At 38.3% G+C, this 24,431-nt stretch overlaps 1 protein-coding gene across 1 annotated transcript; it reads left to right on the forward strand.

Moving 5' to 3' along the window:
- Positions 1-3,554: 3,554 nt before the first annotated feature.
- On the forward strand, positions 3,555-6,587 carry myf5.L (myogenic factor 5 L homeolog). The gene is given in 3 exon segments (NM_001101779.2): positions 3,555-4,145; positions 4,691-4,766; positions 6,144-6,587. Coding segments are annotated over 3 exon segments (768 nt in total). The 5' UTR covers positions 3,555-3,644; the 3' UTR covers positions 6,335-6,587.
- The last annotated feature ends 17,844 nt before the right edge of the window (positions 6,588-24,431 follow it).

The following is a 24,431-nucleotide window of genomic DNA, read 5'->3' on the forward strand; positions in this document are numbered from 1 at the left end:
GGGGAAAGAAATAGAAGTATGGGAAAAATGAGAATATGGGAATGCAAACAATTTTTCTTGGCACAAATAACTTTTCCTTTGTGTGAATTTAATATAGCTTTTGCAAACCTGCAAAGGCATAGTGACCAGTGGAAAAAAGATCTGATAGTTTGCACCAGTGTACAGCGTATATAATAAAATGCCTTATTTAAAAAGTCCTTATTTTTGTGCCAAATAAATACACCACCTTTACAAATGTGCTATGCACCATTAAAATTTGTATACAAGTATGGGAAATATTATCCGGAATGCTTGGGACCAGGAGTTTTTTGGATACGTGGATTTTCATTTGGTCACCATTTGGTCTGCTAAAAAAACTTTAAACCCAATAGGATTGTTTTGCCACCAATATAAATTTATTCAGCTTAAGAACCATCAAATACAATATACTGTTTTACTACTGAAGAGAAAGAGAAATACTTTTATAAAATTAGGATTATTTGCTTAAAATGGGCTTTATGGAAGATGGTTTCCTGTAATTCAGAGCTTTCTGGATATCATGTTTCAGGGTAAAAGATCCCATACTTGCCTAATAAAAAATATTAGATTGCAAAACGGAACTTTTTGTTATTAGTTTTACATATTTTTTTTTTTCATTAACAACTTTTATCACAATTTAAGTGTAGAAAATAACAAATGAATAAATAACAAGGTACTTGAGTTTGAATCATTTTGAGTGTGGGTTTAGGGTCAGCTCTGAGGCTGCACAGCAAGGGATGTATTAGGGAGTAATGCAGAGCAAGTGCTGGGTTAAGAGAGAGAAAAGCAGACAGAACTGTGCAAGGTTTCCATAGGGGACTCTGCCCCACCGTTTCCTTCCCAAGCTCAGTGTATGGGCACAGGGCAGGGCATGTTTGGGTGCACTGGCATCTCATTTTCATCCCCAGGTCCTACAGGCGCAGATTCCTTACAGCCCCATTAACTGACCTTGTAGTTGGTGTTTTCTTTTTGCCCAATTTCGTTCCACTTGCCTCCTTGCTTTAGTTTTGCTTAATTTGTTTGGAGATCAATTTACAAAAGAAAAGGGCAATCCCTCAGGGATCATCACCGCACATAAACCAGTGACAGTAACTAGAGAGAAAAGGGGGAATTTGCTGCCTGGCTTGGATATTCAAACAAAACAATCGCTCCCGAGCTGCAGTCCAAACTACCGGCGATGATGGCATAAAAAAATCACCGCTAAAACCCCCTAAATCCATTGACTGGCCTTAGATTAATTATATTCATTTTCCGAAGTCTTAGCCATACACTGGAACATGTGTAATGGTAAATCTGTGCCCCTCCAGCTGTGCATTTCACAACAGCTGGAGGATATCATGGGTTTCTGGGAATTGTAGTTCAGTTACAAATGGAGGGACGTTCATTTGAGAACTCTGTAATTAATTTGGTTTAACCACATTATACATAGCAGCATTCACAGACCTATAATGTAAATGCAGAGGTGACTTATTGTCCTGTATGTTAAAACAGATATTTCCATCATAACTGACCACAAATAATTCAGTTGAAATAATTCAGAAACATTGCATATGAACAAAAGGGATTTCTGCATTCCATAGGCATTTTATACATCCTAAATTATTAATAATAATAATAGCGCTGCTTGGCTCATATAGTTACTGCAGGATTGAACAAAGATACATTACACAACATATACAATATAGAGTACTAGATTAAATGCTGCAAATCTACAGCAAACTTAATTTCCATGGGAGATCATCTTTGCCTGCATTGCTTTTTTATATTAAAATTTATGAACATGATCTTTTCTAGCACTTTTATTTCATATTGCATTCAAGAATGCACATTCACAGCACTGAGATATCAAACTATTAATTGTTGATATTTTTTATAAAGCCCCAGGATTTATAAAAGGACCAGTTTCTTGGTCTGCACTGAGCCGAGTGTGTAATGAACATGTGTGAAAAGGTCCCACAAATATCGCAGTCACATCCTATACATAATGGGCTGTGCTTTCCTCCTTCCTGAACCAAATGTAAGTACCAACAGAATCTGACCAAAGAGTTCCTGCACCTTGGCAGAGGGCTGCTAATGACTTCATTACCACTTTAATTACCCTTAACATTTTCAGTGTTGTGCTGATGATTTGGGAAGAACATGTCACCGAGCTGTGTGAACTGACTAATACACAGAGGGGAAGATTTCTTCACTTCCACTAGAGACTCCAGGAGCAGCTGGGACCCATCTGGGACAGTTCCTAAGAGAGGCATCGCGGCAAGATGATGTTATGTCTTTAAACTTGCATTATTGTGAATCATACCATAAAGAATGACCCCCTTGCTGTTTGCCCAAATACTCATGCTAAAAAATTCTTAAACATCATTAGTGTTGTCGGGTAGATATAGTTCTTTTATATATAAATGTTTAACCTGTATATTTGTATATATTTATGTGTGTATACATACAAATATGCAAACACAAACACATATACTACATAGTATGGGACCTGTTATCCAGACCTGGGGTTTTCCGGAAAACAGGTCTTTCCACAATTTGGATCTTCATACCATGTCTACTTGAAATTCATGTAACCATTAAATAAACCCAATGGGCTAGTTTTGCTTCCAATAAGTATTAATTACTGTATATCTTAGTTTGGATCAAGTACAAGCTACTGTTTTATTATTACAGAGAAAAAGGAAATCATTTTTAAAAATTCGGATTATTTGATTATAATGGAATCTATGGGAGACGACTTTTTCATAATTCAGAGCTTTTTCTGGGTTTCCGGACAATGGATCCTATATATATATAGATATAGATATAGATATATATATATATATATATATATATATATATATATATATATATATATATATATATATATATTTATATAGATATATTGCTAGATACAGTGCATGCATACCATTTTGTATGAAGTTATAAGTTATCAACTATTATATATTTACTCCATCAATCTTATGTGTTTTCAATGTGATACAGCCTCATTGAATCCCCCAGATCGTCCTAGGTGCAATTAAACATTTCCCTAAACAACAGTTGGTATTGTAATTACAATGACTTTGCCCTTGAAACTGGTCTTGATTACACACCAACATTGTGCTTGTTTCACAGGGAAAAACAGTACAGAAGTTTAGTTTAAAAAAAAAGTTTAAATGTATTTCCCCTTCCTGGTGAAATTATAAAAATAATGCGATCTGCAAAATTTAGTTCTTAGTTGCGTCTTACACAACTGCAGTTTTAAAATCTTTTTTAGTGAGTATAAAACCACGCTATGCTTAGGGTGGCCTTGTGATGTGTTCTTAGGTACATATAAAAGAGTCTAATGCAAACAGTAAAGTGTCAAAAGGCCATTAACCTGAAACCATGCACTGGGGAAAGGAGGGGCTTTCTTGTCTAACCCCGTTGAGGCTGTGTTGAGATAAAGTATGCTAATGTTATTAGCCTCTGTGGACCAGCCTCCTTTGGTTGAAATATATATAAGGCTGGTGCATCAGTACAAAAGCACTTAGCCTTGGGCTTTCTACTTATTGAGAAAGCTAACCAAAGGAACTCCTAAGAGATTTCCTGAAACCTGATTGCTTCAACTCCACTGAGCATCTTTCTAAGCAGCACTATTCAGAATGGAGATGGTAGATAGCTGCCATTTTTCCCCCTCTGAATTCTTCTATGACAGCTCTTGCATTCCTTCTCCTGAGGAGGGATATACAGAAGACTATGAGCATGGCATGTCCATCTATGGAGCTCACAAAAAGGACCTTGAAGAATCGGATGAAGACGAGCATGTCAGAGCACCTATTGGTCACCACCAGGCAGGTAACTGTTTGATGTGGGCTTGTAAAGCCTGCAAAAGAAAATCCTCCACCACAGACAGAAGGAAGGCTGCCACCATGAGAGAACGGAGAAGGCTAAAGAAAGTGAACCAGGCTTTTGAAACGCTCAAAAGATGCACCACTACAAACCCCAATCAGAGACTGCCCAAGGTGGAGATCCTGAGAAACGCTATTCAATATATTGAGAGTCTCCAAGACCTGCTGAGAGAACAGGTAGAAAACTACTACAGTCTCCCAGGACAGAGCTGCACCGAACCAGGGAGTCCCATGTCTAGCTGTTCAGATGGCATGGTAAGAACCGACTGATTTCTAAATATATACTTATATCTTGATTTATCAACATATTCATTTATTATTTGGTATGGTATGATTTCGCAGTATTTATAAATTATTAATTTAATTAAGTGAGTTGCCGTGCAGATTGCTCTTAATTGGATTTTTAATTTTTTTTTAATTAGTTTCTTTTTTACATTGTATAAATAAATGCTCCCTCCCGCATGACGCTGCGGTTGTATTACATGCAACTTCACTTCAGCCAGGTTTCCAAAGTGAAAAACCCTGAGAAAGTGTTCTCTGTCTGTCTCTCTCTATATTAGTGTGGCCTCCCCCAGCCACAACCAATTCTTCATGCTTAATGTGTTACACATTTTTGCTAAATTTTGTTCTGCTGATCATTTTTCAAGAAGCCCCCGAATTAACACCAGTTTTTGAGAGCCTGCAAGAATGTTGAACAAATGTGTTGATAGGGCACCCAGACAAATACATAATACAATAAGCACTTATGGCGCCATAATGAATGACACAGCTTAATGATGCACCTTTTATTGTTCATTTAGACTGACTGCAGCAGCCCTCAATGGTCTGGAAGAAACAGCAGCTTTGATAATGTTTATTGCTCCGATCTACAGACAAGTAAGTTTTTCCTACATACCATATTTGGAAAACATGTGTTTAAACATATAACTTTAGCCTCAAAGGGACCAGCATAATGATGATAAAGAAACCTCAAAATACCTGGGTATCTACGTACTTTGAGTTTAATTATATGTTCATGTTTACTTCTTTTAATGAATAATATGTAAAAAGGGCAAAAGGGCAAAATAAGACAATTCCATTTTATCTGAGTTTTTCCATGTTTATAGGTATAGAAATGCACAATACAACCCTACAATATTGCAGTAAATTATTTGATTCATGGAAATGTGATATATGGGATCCATAAATGTATACATTGAATTGTTTTTAGAGTTTTATTGTTTTAAACAAAACAAAAAAATGTTGTTAGGGATACTTAAGAAATAATACTTATTTCCACCTCAGCATTTTTTAGTAAATCGCCTTAAAGATCAAAAGATAAAAAAATGTTGCAGTTGGATATTTATATAGAAGCTGCAACATTTGCTGAACTCAAAGGCAAACAAAGTGTACTATTTAGACTTTTTGGTGTAAACTCACTCACCAAATCATGTTCTGGCTGAATACTAGTACTGGCATTGCTAGGCATTTCACATTCTAGTCAATGGGAAGTGGCAGGATTAATCTGGGGCAATTTGGATGACTGTATAGCCCCTCTGTGTGCTATATAGAGAAACAATTTACTTTTTTGTATTTTGTTGCACTTCTGCATTTTTTAACATATAGCTCAAGACAATGCAACAAATTCACCAAGAATGAATAACTGTAGTTGTATTTTGGGGTACATTATGTATATAATTAGTTTAAATGTGCAGTTTTTTTAGGTTACAGAAATTAGTAGATATTTTACCATGAGTCTCAAAGCAGACAGATTATTAATAAAAGAGGCTAATTTGAGCAGAATGATATCAGTACAGGTCAAACCTAGAATTAGCTCCAGGACACAATACTAATGTCATTTAGTCATGATCCCCTGTGATGTCATTTCTCAAAACTGCCCATTGTAAACAAATTACCAGACTTTTGTTGTTGAGGTCTAACTGCAATGCCAATGTACCCCTCTGGTCATCACTGCACTTGCAGGTATTTGTTTGCCAGCAACTGATCACAATGGTTTTCAGGCAAGTTTCTTTAAGAACCAGTGTGTCAATCACAGATATTATGTAAACTGAGCAGCAAGAAGTGAAGTGCTGGTTCTGGCAAGGGGTTCCTTAGTGATTTTAGAAATTCTATAACAGTATATGGAATACATATATGTCTTGAGTTGCTAAAAAACAGTATTTGAATGCAAATAACACCAGATATATGTAAATGTAGAACAAGTATGCTTATACAACTGAATATGCTAAGTAAGTTTTTATTTTTCTTTTATAGGTTTCTCTTCAACCAAACTGACATTGTCCAGCCTTGACTGCTTATCTAGTATTGTGGATCGGATCTCCTCTCCTCAGCAATGCTCCCTCCCTATTCCAGACTCTATCACCCCGTCTCCTACCAGTAGCACTGACTCCCTTCCGCGGTCACCTGATGCGCATGATTGCCGACCAATCTACCATGTGTTATAAGCCTCTCTTAATTCCATTAACATGTACATACTAGATATTAATCCAAGACATTTCCTTACACCCAACAAACCAGCGGATAAGGACTGATGTTATTATTTGTATAAATATGTATATAAAGAAATAATTTGTTATTTTGTAAATGCCTAAATTATAATTCTACTTGGCTGCATTTTGTATTTAACATAAATAACCAAACCTACAGCAAAAAAATACCAATAGCTATTGTGTTAATAAACATGCTGTTTTCTTTCTACGGTAAAACTCCCTTTATTGTGATAAACAATATCACTTTCTCCATTGTTTTATTCTTTCAGACAGTTTCTTAAAATTCTAATTCTAAACCATGTTATAACATTCAGGTAGATATCAGCTGCATCTTTAAAAAGCAACAAGCACATAAAGTGAATGGATGGATGAAACCGAGATAGGCTAATTAATTTGATAGGTTTAATTACAGTATGATGAATGTGAACTATTGTAGCCTATAAGATATTCATTAGCATTCTCTAACAAAACTGATTATTCTTTCATTCAACCAAACTGTATCTAGTTACAATTTAAATCCTTACGCTTTAACACACTCAGTTACCTTGAGTGATGACCTTGAGGCCTGCTCATGGCTCACACGCAGTAATGTATACTTGACTTTAGCAGCCAATTAATTTAAGAGTCACCAGTCCATTCCCTAAGCTTTGGCAATTGGAATTCACTTTTTCACTGTTGCGTCATTTTTCTATTTTGATACAGTGCTAATGTTGCTTGCCCTGTTCAATGTAGTTTATGCATCATTTATCACATTACTGACCTTTACAAAGAGTTGCTGTGCACTTACACTTTTCTATTGTAAACACTTACATTTAAATGAAGCCCCATGAGTGTAGATCAATCCCAGACAATGGAATATTCAATTGCATCATGAGGTGCAGCACAGGTACAGGATGCTTGGGAAGGGTGGGGGGTGTCCGGAGCTTACACTGTAACAAAAGCTCTAGCTGATGGAGCTGAGATTTCTCTACATGGCTGGGGAATGTCCAGTGGAGCTGTACTGAACTATACTGTATCCCCCCCCCCACCATGCAGGGAAAACTGTGTCACTTTGAATGATGGGGATGTGGACAAAGAAGTTATAGAGGTTCACAGCTTCTCTATACATCCTGCTTCAGAGTCACTTAATCACTGCCAGTTGGATCACCCCAATGATCCAACCACTTGAATGACTTCTCATTCTTAAAACCCTTGCTAGCCACTTCATTTTCTACCTAATGAGAATGGGACTGATGTGGTGTTGCAGTGGTCCCCAACCAGTGGCTTGTGAGCAATATGCTGCTCACAAACCGATTGAATGTTACTTTCAGTGGTCTTAAAGCAGGTGCTTATTTTTGGATTTCTTGCTCGAGTGCAAGCTTTGGTTGTATAAAAATCAGGTGTACTGCCAAACAGAGCCTCCTGTGGGCTGCCAATCCACATAGAGCTACCAAATAGCGAACCACAACCCTTATTTTACACCACCCGGAACATTTTGCATGCTTGTGTTGTTCTCCAACTCTTTTTACATCTGAATGTTCATGGGTACAAGGTTGAGGACCTCCATGTGTAGTATGTGACTTCAGTATGGATATCATAATGACTTCCACTGTGGTTGTGTGCCATGTTGGACAACTGGAGTGCTTGCCAGTGGTTTCAGTCAGTTTCAAGGCCACGAGAGGACTTGTTAGGAGATGTTGTCCAGCAAGTCAGGAGTTAACTGACAATCACAACTGGCCAATCAACAACAGAGGGAGGCTATAAATGGTCTTTCCATATGTGGACCAGTTGCCAGTACAATTGGTTAATTAGTGCACAAGTTGTACTAGTAAAATCGTTCCGTAAGATTCAAAGCTAATATTCTGTATTTGACTCAACTAGTCCTCAACCCCGCTTGTTATATCCCTTCAGGTTTAGACGTTCAGTACCTTGCACACATGGTTTTGTCCTCAGTCTGGCTCAGACTCGCATTTGGTTTTTCCACACCGGAATCGCGACCCACACTGCTCGACACTTGCAGCCCTCCCCAGGGAGTTCAGCGTGGTGCTGACATTGCGGCTTGTGGTTCTGGTGGGGGATTATTTGCTTTCTTTGTCCCAAGTTACCTCATTTTAGAAATCCTTCTGGCTTTCAAACAGTGATACTCCCTAAGACTGTATGGGACCTGTTATCCAGAATACTCCAAACCTATGGTTTTCCTACTAAGGGATCTTACCATACTTTGGATCTCCATACCTTAAGTTTACTAAAAAACATTTTAACATTAAATAAATCCAATAGGCTGATTTTGCCTCCAATAAGGATTAATGATATCTTAGTTGGGATCAAGTACAACCTACTGTTTTATTATTACAGGAGAAAAAGGAAATGAATTATTAATTATTTCATTAAAATGGAGTCTATGGGAGATGGACTTCCAGTAATTTGGAGCTTTCTGATAATGGGTTTCTGGATAACAGATCCCAAACTGTACTTTAAAATACAATATGGCAATATTTAAAGCTGCTACTTCTTCAGGGCCATTGTAGCATTGTGCAATTTATCCAAACAAAAGCGCATTATTTAGCAATTACTTACCATACTTTGGATCTTCATACCTTAAGTCGACTAAAAAATAATTGTAACATTAAATAAATCCAATAGGCTGGTATTTAGCCATTAGAGTCATACATTCCCTTTACACAACATAAATACATGATTATTATTGCTCAAGTGCCCTATTAACGCATCCCCTGAATATTTTGGAAAGAAGAATCTTTCAGGCTCTCATGACATACACTACTGTTAATTCGGCAGCGTCTTGAAAAATGATCAGCAGAACAAAATGCAAATCTTGAAAAAATGTGCAACATGTTAAGCATGAAGAATGGGCTGTAGTTGGAGGAGGCCACACTAATATAGAGAGAAGAGAATTTCCCAGTGGTTTTTCACATGGAAACCTGGCTGCGCTGTATCCACTTGTGATACTGATAAACACACAGCTTCACTGGGAAACACTGCATGGAGCACTGCTTTATATCAAATGCAATATATATATATTTTTTTTTGCATGATGGCTTTTCCATAATGCCAAAACTATAATGCTCACCTATTAACCTGTTAAAATACATGCATGTACACATTGATCATTACAATATTGTTATAATGAGACAAAAGGATAAAATGAAAAGACTGTCATGAAACCCAGTTGGTCTGATAACTTGTTCTTACTATGAAGTCTGAGCAGCTGTCTCCCTTTTCATTGCAGCTGTGTCCCTAGAGACTGTAATGCAGATGGAGAAAGTGGCAGCATTGTACCCTCTCTGTCGTCTGTGCTTTTTAGGTAAAGTCTTCAGATTTGATTGGTAAATTTCATTAATAATTGGTAAAACCAAAACAATTATATCTGCACTGAAACACCAGCTCTTTACCACCTAACCCTGCTGTACCACAGAGCCTAGTACTATAGGCATGGGACCTGTTATCCAGAATGCTCAGGACCTGGGGTTTTCCGGATAACAGATCTTTCCATAATTTGGATCTTCTACTAGAAAATCATGTAAACATTAATAAACTCAATAGGCTGGTTTTGCTGCCAATAAGGATTAATTATACCGTATTTGGGATCAAGTACAAAGTACTGTTTTATTATTACAGAGAAAAAAGATCATTTTTAAAAATGAGCTTTTTGAATAATAGTTTCCGGACAACGGGTTATGGATCCCATACCTGTATTGGAATATTGTACCCTGTCAGCCTCACTACCTCAACCTACAGCAAGCATGGTTTCAGGTTAATGGCCTTTTACACTTTGTTATTTTTATAAAAAAAATAGCATCAAAAATGTCTCTTTTCCTTGTGTTAAGTATAGTGGAAATTTCCATTGTCTATAATTATCTTCATGGAGCCTAAGTGCTTCTGTGCATCAATAAATTGGTGTCATGAAGGGAAATGATTGTTTCTTTCAGTTGGCTGTGTGTGATTCTTTTTTTCTGCCATCATCGCCGGTAGTTTGGAGTGCAGCTCAGGAGCGGTTGTTTTGTTTGAATATCCAAGCCAGGCAGCAAATTCCCCATTTTCTCTCTAGTTACTGTCACTGGTTTATGTGCGGTGATGATCCCTGAGGGATTGCCCTTTTCTTTTGTAAATTGATCTCCAAACAAATTAAGCAAAACTAAAGCAAGAGGCAAGTGGAACGAAATTAGGCAAAAAGAAAACACCAACTACAAGGTCAGTTAATGGGGCTGTAAGGAATCTGCGCCTGTGGGATCTGGGGATGGAAGTGCTGAAAATGAGATGCCAGTGCACCCAAACATGCCCTGCCCTGTACCCATACACTGAGCTCGGGAAGGAAGCAGTGGGACCGAGTCACTTTTCAGACATGTTTTTAAAGAGTCTTTAAAGAGTCTTTTTTAGAGAGTTTTTCACATTCTCATACCAACACTCATTTTTTAATAAGCTAGTGTAGTAATGTCTTAAAATGCCCACTCAGTAGAGGTAATTTATGATATACTCTATTTGAATTGTTTTAGGATTGATTTATTTCCCCATGAATGTATTCATAAGGGTCTGGAGGGAGAAGCACATAGGTGTTCCCTCTTTTGCCCCCTACCGGTTCCCTAATTTAGAGACATGCAAGTTAGGTAGCAGCAATGGCTTGCTTTGTATCTCAGGCCAATTTTATTTTTTTGGCACCAGGTGTAGATTGCAAATGAACCACAAGCAGAAATTCTTAGGGGCAAATTCACTAACCTCCGAAAATTCGCAAGCAACGGCTTCACTCACATCGCAACACTTCGCCAGGCATAGATTCTCCATGACAACGCTAATTCACTAAAATCCAAAGTTGCGTCCAGGGCGCCAAACGCTGGCGAAGTAGCACTAGCGTTACTGGGGCAAGCGAAGCGAAGTTGCAATAGCGTTGCCTTATAATGCCCTACACATGAGCCCAGTGTATAGTTTAAATGCCATATGGTAGGAAATGTAGGGGGGAAGGAGGGTACCCCAGAAAAAATTTACAATCTTTTGCAGTCTATCACCCTGAAAAATGAAAAGCCGCGAGCGTTTTTGGGACTTAGAAAAATCTTCAACTATTTTTTTAGGAACTCCTATCTACTCTATTGCACTTCGCCTGGTATGAGGTGGCGAAGGCAATTCTGGCGCAAGAGGTAACGTTCAGTAAAATCCGCATCTTTGTGAATTTGTGTAGTTACGTGCATACGCTAGAACGCAACTTCGCCAGGCGAAAGGGAGCAAATTACCGCTAGAAGTTACACCAGTGACCATTAGTAAAAAGTATTGAAATGACGTCACGCTGGCGAATTGTGGCCAACGTTAGTCATTTTGCCCTTTAGTAAATCTGCCCCGTAGTGCTTAGCACTCTTCCTTTTTTACTCAAAGCCATAGTAAATGACCCCTAGTATTTACTTATTTTCTCATTGTTTTCTACTCATTAGGGTTTTGGGCAATATCAGCTGATGTCAATAGTAGATAATGGATTTATTTTATTACTCATTATTTGGGATGACAAGAGGTTTGAGACATTTGGATGACTGCTGGAGGGACCTCAAGAGGTCAACAAAAATGAAAATGTATTTATCAGATGGTACATGTAGTGTATGGGTTAAATCTTGTACAGGGAAGAAGCACAAACAATAGTCCAATATTTTACATGAACGGCCACTTGCCTTTTCCCTTTAAAATGAAAAGTGACTTGTGTATCAGAAAAGTAGATGCAAGGTGAAGCTATGCATACTATGCAATTAAAATTTGCAAATAAATAATTGTCTAATGAAAGACATCAATGTCATCATTTTAAAATGATATTCAAACAAAATACAGAGTAGTATGAATAATAAGCAATTGCTTTAGATGCTTTCTGCAGTCTGCACTGGCTTCTCTGGAACAAATGTGCCCAATGTTTTTAAATGAGGCCCATGTATGTTGGAAAATGGTGGAAAATCTGTATATAGCAGGCATGACTATAATATAATACTACTATCAGCAAACTAAAATCAGCAAATTAACATGAAGCTGAGGAATGCAAAAGCAAACCACAAAGAAAATGTACTTATGCACGTATACCACACAATAACACACACACACATACACACTCATACACTGATTTATGTATATATCATACCAAATCAATGTAAGAAATTGTATTGATATAGCACCAACATATTCTGCTGCTCTGGATTATACAATGTTTCAACTCTGCAAAGACCTTCCTCTGGATCTAAAAACAGTGCAGATCACCTCCAATAAAAAAGTCTGACAAGGATGCAGAAAATACCCGAATTCATTCATATATAATATTCTAAACAAACATGTCTGTTGTGTGGCCAGGTTCATAGAAATCTAATGAAAGGTGCAAAGTTTGCCCAGGTCTAATAGCTAATAGCAACCAATCAGACGTTTGTTCTCATGCAGCTCACCAGTAAATTCTGATGGCTAATTGCTATGGGCTACTAGACTAGTAGCAGTCTTTTCCACATTTTATTGCATTAACCCTATGCAACCCTAACCCTAACTTTAAACAGAGAATTGTCGTCTAGTGATTTTTGCTGGTTATAGAGCACTGGACAGGTAAAATGATTGGACAGGTGCCTGAATCAACATACTCAGCAAACTTATGCCTAAAGAATTGGTGCATACATCATTTTCATGGTGAGCATCAGCATCCACAATTGCATCTGATTCATGTCAAACAGCATGTGAATGTGTATGAATATTTCCTCATTGCCACAATTTCATCATCAAAGCTCATCACCCACATACGCACCTACCCAATGCTAAAATTACTGGAAAAAATTCTACACTGTGAGAAAATGTATACCAATTGAATCTGCAATTGCATTTTGCACAAGCTCGATTGGTATATAAAATAGCCCCTGTAATATAATATTTTGGGACAATACAAATGCTACCTATAAAAAAAAAAGGAAGAAATAAGGACCCCTGGAACGCCAAGATGTTGTCCTCCTTTCAGGTCACAGCCAAAGGCCAAGGTAAAGTTCCCCCCCATACACACACTTCTGCAGTTCTGGCTGGAGCCTCAAAGGTCATTCCAGAGAAATTGTTTATCCAGGTAGTGGCAGTGGCAGCTTCAGCACAGCACAGTAGGAGACATGGGGTCAAGTGCCTGATGTCAGAGAGTCATGGCATAGGGTTTATGTCAGGGCTGCAGCTGAGGTAATGAGCACTACTGCAATATTAGAAGCCGACAGCATGTTTGGCATGGCTATTATCTTTGCACATTCACTGGCAGCTGGGAGACTAAGATGTCTCACAATTGGTTTTGACCCTTTGGGACCCCTGGTAGGTTAGAGCTATAAAATGTGCCCTTCCTAATGGACCTCATACTGCACTCATTTATGCAATTTGTGAGGGGAAAAAGTCATATAGAAATAAAAGACCATTCGACTCAGAAGACACAGGACAAGGTCATATCCTCTTTTTTAATAGGCAGGTTTTTGAAAGTAGGTGCATTATATAGTTACATAGTTAAATTTGGTTGAAAAAATGACAAAGTCCCTCCAAATGAAAACCCAGCATCCATACACACACCCCTCCCTACTTTCACATAAATTCTATATACCCATACCTAAACTAACTATAGAGCTTAGTATCACAATAGCCTTTGATATTATGTCTGTCCAAAAAACCATCCAAGCCATTCTTAAAGGCATTAACTGAATCAGCCATCACAACATCACCGGCAGTGCATTCCACAACCTCACTGTCCTGACTGTGAAGAACCCCCTACGTTGCTTCAAATGAAAGTTCTTTTCTTCTAGTCTAAAGGGGTGGCCTCTGGTACGGTGATACACTTTATGGGTAAAAAGGTCCCCTGCCATTTGTCTATAATGTCCTCTAATGTACTTGTAAAGTGTAATCATGTCCCCTCGCAAGCGAAAACAACCCCAACCTTGACAGTCTACCCTCATAATTTAACTCTTCCATCCCTCTAACCAATTTAGTTGCACGTCTCTGCACTCTCTCCAGCTCATTTATATCCCTCTTAAGGACTGGAGTCCAAAACTGCACTGCATACTCCAGATGAGGCCTTACCAGGGACCTATAAAGAGGCATAATTATGTTTTTATCCCTTGAGTGAATGCCCTTTTTTTATGCAAGAAGAACTTTATTTGCTTTAGTAGCCACAGAATGACACTGCCCAGAATTAGACAACGTGTTATCTACAAAGACCCCTAGATCCTTGTCATTGAAGGACAGTAATGTAACTTGGTTGTGGCGGGCCCTGGTGCGAGCCGTGCAGACGGCCCTTCCCCACCCTCGTGTGCGCGATTTTTCTGTGCCGCTGCAGCCGACTCCAGCCGGATCTTCTGGGGGGCCCTGCGGGGTGTGCGGGCCCTGGCCCATTTGCACCCCCTGCTCCCCCGGTAGTTACACCCCTGTTTAAGGAAACTCCCAACACACTGTCATTTAGTGTATAACTTGCATTTATATTATTTTTGCCAAAGTGCATAACCTTGCATTTATCAACTTTGAACCTCATTTTCCAGTTTGCTGCCCAGTTTTCCAATATAGACAAATCACTCTGCAAAGTGGCAGCATCCTGCATGGAACCTATAGTTCTGCACAATTTAGTATCATCAGCAAAAATAGAAACAGTACTTTCAATGCCCACCTCCAGGTCATTAATAAACAAGTTGAAAAGCAAGGGACCTAGTACAGAGCCCTGCGGTACTCCACTAACAACACTGGTCCAATTAGAAAATGTTCCATTTACCACCACTCTTTGTAGTCTATCTTTTAACCAGTTCTGTATCCAGGTACAAATACTATGTTCCAGGCCAACATTCCTTAATTTAACCAGTAACCTTTTGTGTGGCACTGTATCAAATGCTTTAGCAAAGTCTAAGTAAATCACATCCACTGTCATCCCAGAATTTAGGTCCCTGCTTACCTTCTCATAAAAAGAAATTAAGCTAGTCTGGCAAGATCTATTACGCATAAAACCATGCTGGCACAAACTCATATTATTTTGATTTGCTATAAAGTCCAGTATCTTATCCTTTATTAACCCTTCGAAAAGCTTTCCTACCACTGATGTCAGACTAACTGGCCTATAGTTTTGAAGCTGAGAATGGGATCCTAAAGTTATTCTTTCACTGTACGAAGCACTGGTAAGGCCCCTTATATAATATGCTATACACTCTCAAGTGCTCAAACAGGACATGAATTAGAGAGGGTACAGAGAAGGGCAACTAAGCTGGTAAAAGGTATGGGAAAGCTTAGTATAGTGTTATTTCAGCATTATTCAGTGTGTACAATTCCAAGATTACACATTTTTATTCAGTGTACAGTTCTCATGTCTTCATCTGCTTTCTCCCTCATACCATACTCAAACCTGTCTCCTACCTAGACTGCCTTTCTGCCTAAAAGGTACACTGTAACATAAACATGAATATACTTCATATAGGAACCACACTATAATCTGTAACAGTCTCTCCTCACAAAAGGCACCACCACAGAACTGTGCCAGAAAGATTGGTGACTAAAAGAAGGGGCTAAAAGAGAAAGGTATAGATGAAGAATATGTTTCCCTGACCCCTTTTTTAGGATTATTGACACAGCATAATTATGTTTATGACTGACATGCAGTTACTAAGTGCTCCTAAGTGCTTGCAATCCAAAGCAGAGCGAAAGAGAGAGAGAGAGAGCGAGAGAGAGAGGACAATTAAACTTGTGTCACAGGCTGGGGATTATTGTGAATTAGGTTCTATTTTGACTATAAGTTGCTTGCTGTGCTGGAAACACTGTTTATCATCATTAAATAAACATCTTCATTTATCTTCATTATCTTCTTCAATTAACCAGAAACGCAAATGATACATTTCTCATTTCATCGTTTAGTAATTCTTTGTAAAAAGTTTTGTAAATAAGTAGAAAGATGTGAGATTTCTGTGGAGTTTAGAACCGTTCTCATGCTTGCTCTGTTTGAGCTATTCTGCTGCCACCTTGTGGTAATGAAACAGCATAGGATTGTAATATGTAATATTTGTTTATTGAACATTGAATTCAAATAACCATCTTGTTCAGATCAATGTGACTCTCAAAGCATAGAGGCAAAATTAAATACATTTTACATGATATTTATTATCTTCTGCAACTGCAAAAAGGATTCATGAATATGTTGTATACAATCAATAGCTGTCCCCTCAGTTAAAGCTCTGCATATATAAAAAGCCAGAGATCAATGTTATATTCCACTGAGGTGCATAACACCAAGGACTAAAAGTAGACTACATACAAAAACTCAGGATTGCTTGAGAATGGGTGCCATACTTACCTATATAGACAATACACATAAACTGTCTCACAAATAATATCTACAGAAACATAAGCAGATCTTTTAACTGAGCACTTGGGTCAGAAAAAGCTACTTTAACCTTAAGGGGTTATTCACTTTTAAATACCTTTTTCAGTTTAGTTGTTTTGAGATAGTTCACCAGAACTTTTGTTGATGCCATGCGACACGACTGTTGGATGCAGACGCAGCATGCAGCGTCTGCATCTGACAGTCGTGCCGGGTCGCATCAACGCTGCGACACGATCTGACAACAGAATTACTTACCTTATTTCCGTCGCATCCGACGTGACGCCAGCATTTTTTGCGCAGCACGTTGGATCACGCCGGAATCGTCCGTGGAGTCCTGCCCTTACTCTTTCCATCTTTCAAATGGGAGTCACAGACCCCATCTAAAAAAACAAATGCTCTGTAAGGCTACACGTGTATTGTTATTGCAACTTTTTGTTTATCTTTCTATTCAGGTCCTCTCCTATTCATACTCCTATCTCTCATTTAAATCATTGCATGGTTGCTAAGGTAAACTGGGCCCTAGCAACCAGATTGCCAAAATAGCAAACTGGAGAATTGCTGAATCAAAAGCTAAATAACTCAAAAACCACAAATAATCAAAAAATTAAAACCAATTGCAAATTGGCTTCGAATATAACTCTATGCATCACACTGAAAGTGAATTTAAGGGTGAACAGCCCCTTTCAGACAGAGGATTAAATGAGCATATCTTTACAGGGAGGCAGGATTCCTATTGCTAATAATAATAATGCATTACAGATTGTGCTTATATACCTTGGCTTAAACATTGATACTAACCATCTCGCGCATAAAAATTGTCGCTCGTCAAAATTATTCAGACGCCTATTGACTTAAATTCATTTGGACAAAATAGGCGCACATATAAAAATTTTGCGGGCGGTAAAAAATGTTGACGCTCATTGACTTCAATGCGTTTCACGAATTTTTCAGTTTCACCCATCACTAGTTAGGAGCTGTTAACAAATGATTTCTGCAAAGCCAATTTCTAGATGGGGGCATCCATGCAAAAGGTTATTGAAGAGGCTTGGGATGAGGGCACATACAGTGGCATGAAAGCTAAATCTGACAATCACTCTCTTACATCCTGGCATAAGTCCTTGCTAAATCAGTGCACTTCAAAGCAATATGTTGTCTTGATTAATGTTTTTCTAGTAATACGTTTGAACAGCTTTTTTGCTTCGCTTTTTATTCCATAATCATCTTGACTTGAATTTAATTTCAGCCTTGCCTTCTCAGCCTGCCTGGCATTAATGGAGTATTTATACGGCAAACACTGTGACTAATTCTGTGCAGCTGATAATTCATGTTAAGCAGTTTGTTATTTCTATGGTAACTTCTCCAGCACTGTAAAAAGGAAACATGCAGACCTCGTTCCTAGTGAAGTGCACGCTGATGAAAGAAACATTGTGAATGGACCATCCACTTGTTGCTGAATCTATGGGCAGCTGCCATGCCAGCATTCTTAATGAGCACCTGCAGCCCAGCATGCAAATGGCCAGCACAGAGGGACAACTATAAATCACTATCCAAACATTTTCAAACTGTTTTCTTGGATTTATACAGACTGGCAAATATGCTTATGAGAAAACCAGCAGTTTGGTCTTTAAATATTTATTTAATTGACAATTATAGATGGAGCCCATTGCTATTTCTAAGATTTAATATGAAAATGTTATGGACTGTGCTGAAGCTGTAAAACAAAAATAAAGTGCATGTTTAATTATTGGTGCTGTCATACTACTAATACAGTGGTGTTTGAAAGGTCTTTAACTAGGGGCCAATTGCAGGACCAAAGCATTGGCCATAAATAGGTGTGAGACATTGGTATGTATTTTCTAGGTATGGAGGTATTTTCTATGGTACTGTAATAGCATCAACCCCCTAACATATATAATTGAAAATGGTGCACCCCTTTCTGCACCACAGCACCCATATAATAAATGTATCCACCCCATACCATAGATTATATTACATTTACAAGTGTATTGTATTAAATAAGTATTTGTATATTATATCACATACATTGAGTCCCTGAAAAATACAGTTCTCCAAAAACGCTACAGTGTTTAAGTTTATAATTGCTGTACAAGTCATTCACCAAATTTCTCCAGCAAAGTATTAGATAATTGAATCTGTTGCTGGACAATGGCACTACAGGTATGGGACCTGTTATCCAGAATGCTCGGGACCTGGGGTTTTCCGGATAACAGATCTTTCTGTAATTTGGGTCTTCATGCCTTAAGTCTACTAGAAATTCATGTAAACATTAAATAAACCCAATAGGCTGGTTTTGCTTTTGCTTCCATCTTAGTTTGGATCAAGTACAAGCAACTGTTTAATTATTGCAGAGAAAAAGGAAATCATTTTTAAAAATTTGGATTATTTGGATAAAATGGAGTCTATGGGAGACAGCCATTCCGTAATTCGGAGCTTTCTGGATATTGGGTTTCCGGATAAGGGATCCTATACCTGCATAACAAATGTTCACATTTTTTATGCAGTGAATCACAGCTCAGTAGCAATGGGCGAATAAATTCTGCAGGGATGGATTCACGGCGAATTCCCACATTTTGCCGCGTCAAAAAAAAAATTGTTGCGCGTCTAACTTGTCGCACACATAAAAATTGTCGCGCTCCAAAAATTAATCGAACGCCCAATAACTTTAATGCATTTGGACCAAATATTGAGAGTATAAAATTTGCAGCTTGCGTCAACATTTTGACTTCAATGCGTTTCACTATTTTTTCACGGTTTGCAAATGTTGTTGCCAATACAGCAGCTTTAATAGAAACAATCATAGATACATATCAATCTGTATATGTGCTGCTGGGAAACAGAAATCTCATGTTATGTCATATGGTTTTTGTTTAAAAATTAATGTACAGCTGAACTGGCAGTATTTCTCAGAAATACTAACAAAGATTGAACAAAAGGTGATCAGCAGACAGGGCCTGCTTGGCGCTTTTTTAGACCTGGGTTAGTGGTTGGCAAAACGAAAACACCAGAGATTACTAAGTCAAACATTTTTGGCACCTTCAAAACATTACAGAAACAAAACTGCTTTGGACATGGAAGTACAGTGCTGGGCTATATGAATACGTTTATTACAAGATTGTTCTTCATGTCTCTGACATTTATTTCTTAAGAGACAAAGGATACTGAATATGTGTGGTTACCCTGACAACCACAACCTGTGATACTCCTAAACCCAATGTCAATATTTTAAACACAAGTGGTTTGAGCATGAGAGCACAGTATTTTGCTGTGAGAATTTGCTTGCATACCTGTACAGAAGGATCATTTTAAATATATATTAAAATAATATATGACCAAAAATGAAATTGGATGGGCTTAAGATGATGTTGGAGTGAAACAATAATAATAAAAAATTAAAAACAATTGCAAATTATCTCAGAATATTACTCTCTACATCATACTAAAAGGTGAACAACCCCTTTAATGGGAAGTGCACTTAAGTCTGATGTCTGAACTCTGCATTAAATAATGGAAATAATCAGTGTTGGAGTGAGATGTCAGGGGTCCACCGGGCTACAACCTCATGGGCTCCCCATCATGGCAACAAAGGTAACCCCCCCCACACACAAGTTATAAAAAGCTATTGATGGTCAGGGCTCCCTTATAACTGTGGTCCCAGGGCCCCCCTTAAAAGTTTTTTTTTTAAATTGGTGGTCAGGCCCCCCCTACAAGTTAAAAAAAAGAATTGGTGACCAGGGCCCCCCTTACAAGTTAAAAAAAATTGGGGTCCCAAATAATATTTTTTTAAAAAACATTGGTGGCAGGGTCCTTTAGAGCATTAAAATAATGTATTGATGGCCAGGGGATTAAAAAACATTAAAAAACACAAATTGGTGTGGAGTCGAATTGAACTCATGCCTTCAACTTTGCCTCCTTTCGTGACTTTGGGTATTTTCCACAATACTTTTTCTCTGAGGGGGCATTTTCCACAATAATTTTTCTCTGAGGGGGTATTTTCCACTTCAGGACTTCAATTTCATCTGTTTTCATGACTTTGGGTCTTTTCGCTGTTCAGGACTTCAATTTTGGCTGTTTTTGTGACTTCGGGTCTTTTCCCGATTCGGGAGATCGCTATTTTCGTGGCTTCGGGTCTCTTCGCTAATTCAGGAGTTCGGCTTCGGCTGTTTTAGTTTCTTCTGGTCTTTTCGCTGGTTTGGGACTTGGCTTTTCGGGACTTCCACATTTTGGCTAATCGTGACTTCGGAAATGGCCGCACGGCTTTGGCGTTGTCAAGGGGGGGCCGGACCCTTTCGAAATTGCAGCACTGCCGTGCCCCCCTTTAGGCCTGGGCCCGGGACACCTGTACTCCCTGTCCCCCCCTGATGACAGCCCTGTGGGGGGCCCCACTAGATATTTCCTGGTGTCCCACCAACCAAGTCTGACTCTGTGACTATCAAACAGAAAAATGTAACCCTTACTGTCGGGTAAATGGGTGATACGGCAGAGCTGGAGTTAGTTGCATGTACAGAAAATTATTATCATATATATTCATGAAACATGGGAAAGGGCTGTAAATGTAGATAGTTACATTCTTTATAGACGGACAGATGAACTAAAAGAGGTGGAGGAGTTGGTTGTTATGTAATGCAATGCACTAAAGAAATGACCAAGGATTATACTGCTAGGCCCTATGGGTAGAAATATCAGCTGGTTACTAAGATAAATATCATTGGTGTATGCTAATGAGTAGAAAAAAGCTCAGCTACTTTTACAAATAGAATTGAATGAAACATAGGGGAGGGTGGAAATCTGTAGAGATAGCAGATGACGAGAAAAGATGATTTGGATATGGCTGGAGAAAAAAAGGAGAGCATGTCACTATAGCACAAGTGAAGAAGATTGACGATAGAAGGGAGAATGGAACATGGAAGGAGATGAAAAGGGAAACAGAATGGTAGGTTGAGCAGAAGAAGTAAGGAGTATGTGGAGATAACAAACATAGGCCAAATTCAATTCAGTGAAAAAAGTTACCTCATGAATTAGTACTGTACGTGAAAACTCATGGACGAAATTAAATTTGAGGAGAAAAAACTCTCCTAACTTACTTGGGTTTTTTTTCCAATAGACTTCAATATATTTTTCTCATGATAAACCATAAGATAACTTTTTCTAAATTGAATTGCATCTCAAATTGAATCTCACCCACAAGTTTTCACAAGATAAACCGGTTTCCCACTGAATTGAATAATGTGACAGCACACAGGGAGGAGTAGAAGGTCAGTCAAGTGAGGGAAACACACTACTTTTTCTCTGAGGGGGCAGTGACTTGAACTTATGCCCCTGTGAGGAATTTTTGGCTGGTCCAATGAAGCTACCAAATATGATGTCAGGTTGCTGGTGTTGGGGGAGGGAGAGTGTGGGGAAAGTTGCTCTAGCTGGGAAAAGTGAAGTTACATTAGAAAGCTCCTCTGTTTATTATTGGACATCAGGAATAGCACCCCATCCTCTGCTATTTTTCATTAGCCTTTCAGTGTATCTGTTACACCTTGTAACAGCGGAGGCAGTGGAATGTTTGCAATGGGGTGCATATGGTTTAGTGGTATGATGGCTGCAAGCCAATGGCAGTATTTTAGGGGAATTCTTTTTGGAGACACGTCCTGAAGATGGGTTGCCTGCTCTCACACCCATTCAATTTGGTTGTTGAGGATGTTAAACTGCTGTTTTTTAGGGTCTAATAGTATATCAGAAACCTGCTTTCAAACAGTAGATCACTACTGGCTCCTTCTTGGTAGTAACATTTGTACTGTCATTATATTATGATGAGTAACTCATCCATGTTCAGAATGAACTATATTCAAAATGTAAACAATACAGTAGGACACTGATGTTATGTTTTCATATTCCCACAAAACTTCAGCATAAACTCCAGGACAATGTAAAATTTGGGAAGGAAACAATGCTTACCTGTATTGGAATGCATAAAAACTATGCCATTTCTTGGAAAAAGTCATTTCTGGGTACATAAAATCAGGGTTATACTGTATATTTATCTAAACTTGAAAGGCCAAGATACAATAGATGTGGAGGGACTGAAAAGTTTTAGGCAGAAGGATTAACAATTTTACAATCTGAGAGGCACCTTAAACTAAAGAAATATCAAAATCTAAACAAAATGAATACACTGAAATCAAATGCAGCACATGAAATATAATCTGTTGCACAGATGCTGATAGTCTTAGATATGCTCTAAGATATAAAACTTGTCCTAGAGAATATGAGATGCAACAGTTAAAACCACATTAGTAATTATCTAATCATGGTGCTTATAATGCATTTGAAAAATGACATGTAATTGTACAAGCAAGTCACGACTCAGTAATTTACAGGAAATGAGTATAAGCTGGCGGCCGTATTGCTTGCAAAAGCGTGTTCTGCATATATTCTTACTGACATTAAAGTCACTACTGCCTAATTTATACCTATAACTGTTTCAGCTCTTTTGGATCTTGTTTCCATACTGTCCATTATTGCTCTCCACCTTGCACTCCATTGGTTTAAGAAAAAAAAAATTCAGAGTTCCCTGAAAATACGTTCCAATTTGCATGTTCCTATTAGCAATTACTTTTGTGATATCATTCAAAATTATATTTTGCCATAAAAGCAATGATGATAATAAAAGATTACATTATACAAGTGTATTCAGAAACATAGCTCTTCCTTCCTTGTATACAATGGAGATTATATATCAATTTGTACTATTCTCTCTGAAGTTACTGGAATATGTTACATATAATACTTGTAATCAATTTAATTCTGCCATGGAAAAACATTTAAAAAAAAATGTATCAGTTAATAGCGCTCCTCCAGCAAAATCCTGCATAAAAAGCTATTTTTCAAAAGAGCAAACAGATTTCTTTATATTCAATTTTGAAATCTGACATGGGGCTAGACATGTTGTCAGTTTCCCAGGTGTCAAGTATACACAATACACTGGTGCACAGGCCCCTGATCTTTTGCTTAATTCACAGTATTCAATATGCATTAAATGGTATACAGGTCACTCACCGCTCCAGACTCCTGGCCCGGGTGCAATGCCCCAAACCTGCAGCTTTCGGAGACTCTCGCAGCCAATATGGAACTCTTTCGGGGTGCACTCTACGAATCTGCAGGCAGTGGTGAAGTTAAAAAGCAATTTATTTACGAAACAATTCTCTGCATTTTGTGTGATCCCACGCGTACTCATAGGAATAATTAAATGCTACACACATTTAATTTAAAAGGCATTGGGAGTTCACGTCAATGGTGACGTGAACTCCCAATGCTTTTTAAATGAAATGTGTGTAACGTTTAATTATTCCTATGAGTATGTGTGGGATCACATGAAACGCGTTAGGAAGAGAATTGTTCGTAGAGTGCACGCCAAAAGGGTTCCATATTGGCTGTGAGTTTCCCAGGTGCCCCCAGTCATGTGGTTTGTGTTCTGATTAACTTCAGTCATTCTTTACTGCTGTACTGCGAATTAGAGCGATAGCTTCAGCAGGACAATGGGAAGGTAACCAGATAACAGCTCCCTGACACCTGCATTTCTAAAAATGCTCCACACCAAGTGGCAGATATGAAATAGCACTCAACAGTAAAATCCAAGTTCGGTTAACCCAAGTCTCGACTCATTCAGTTACACTGAGTAGGAGAAACAATAGCCTATCTGAGAGCAGTTGCATTATGAAGTGCTGGCTCTTTCTGAAAGCA

Source organism: Xenopus laevis, chromosome 3L (assembly GCF_017654675.1).
Source record: "Xenopus laevis strain J_2021 chromosome 3L, Xenopus_laevis_v10.1, whole genome shotgun sequence".
NCBI lineage: Eukaryota > Metazoa > Chordata > Amphibia > Anura > Pipidae > Xenopus > Xenopus laevis.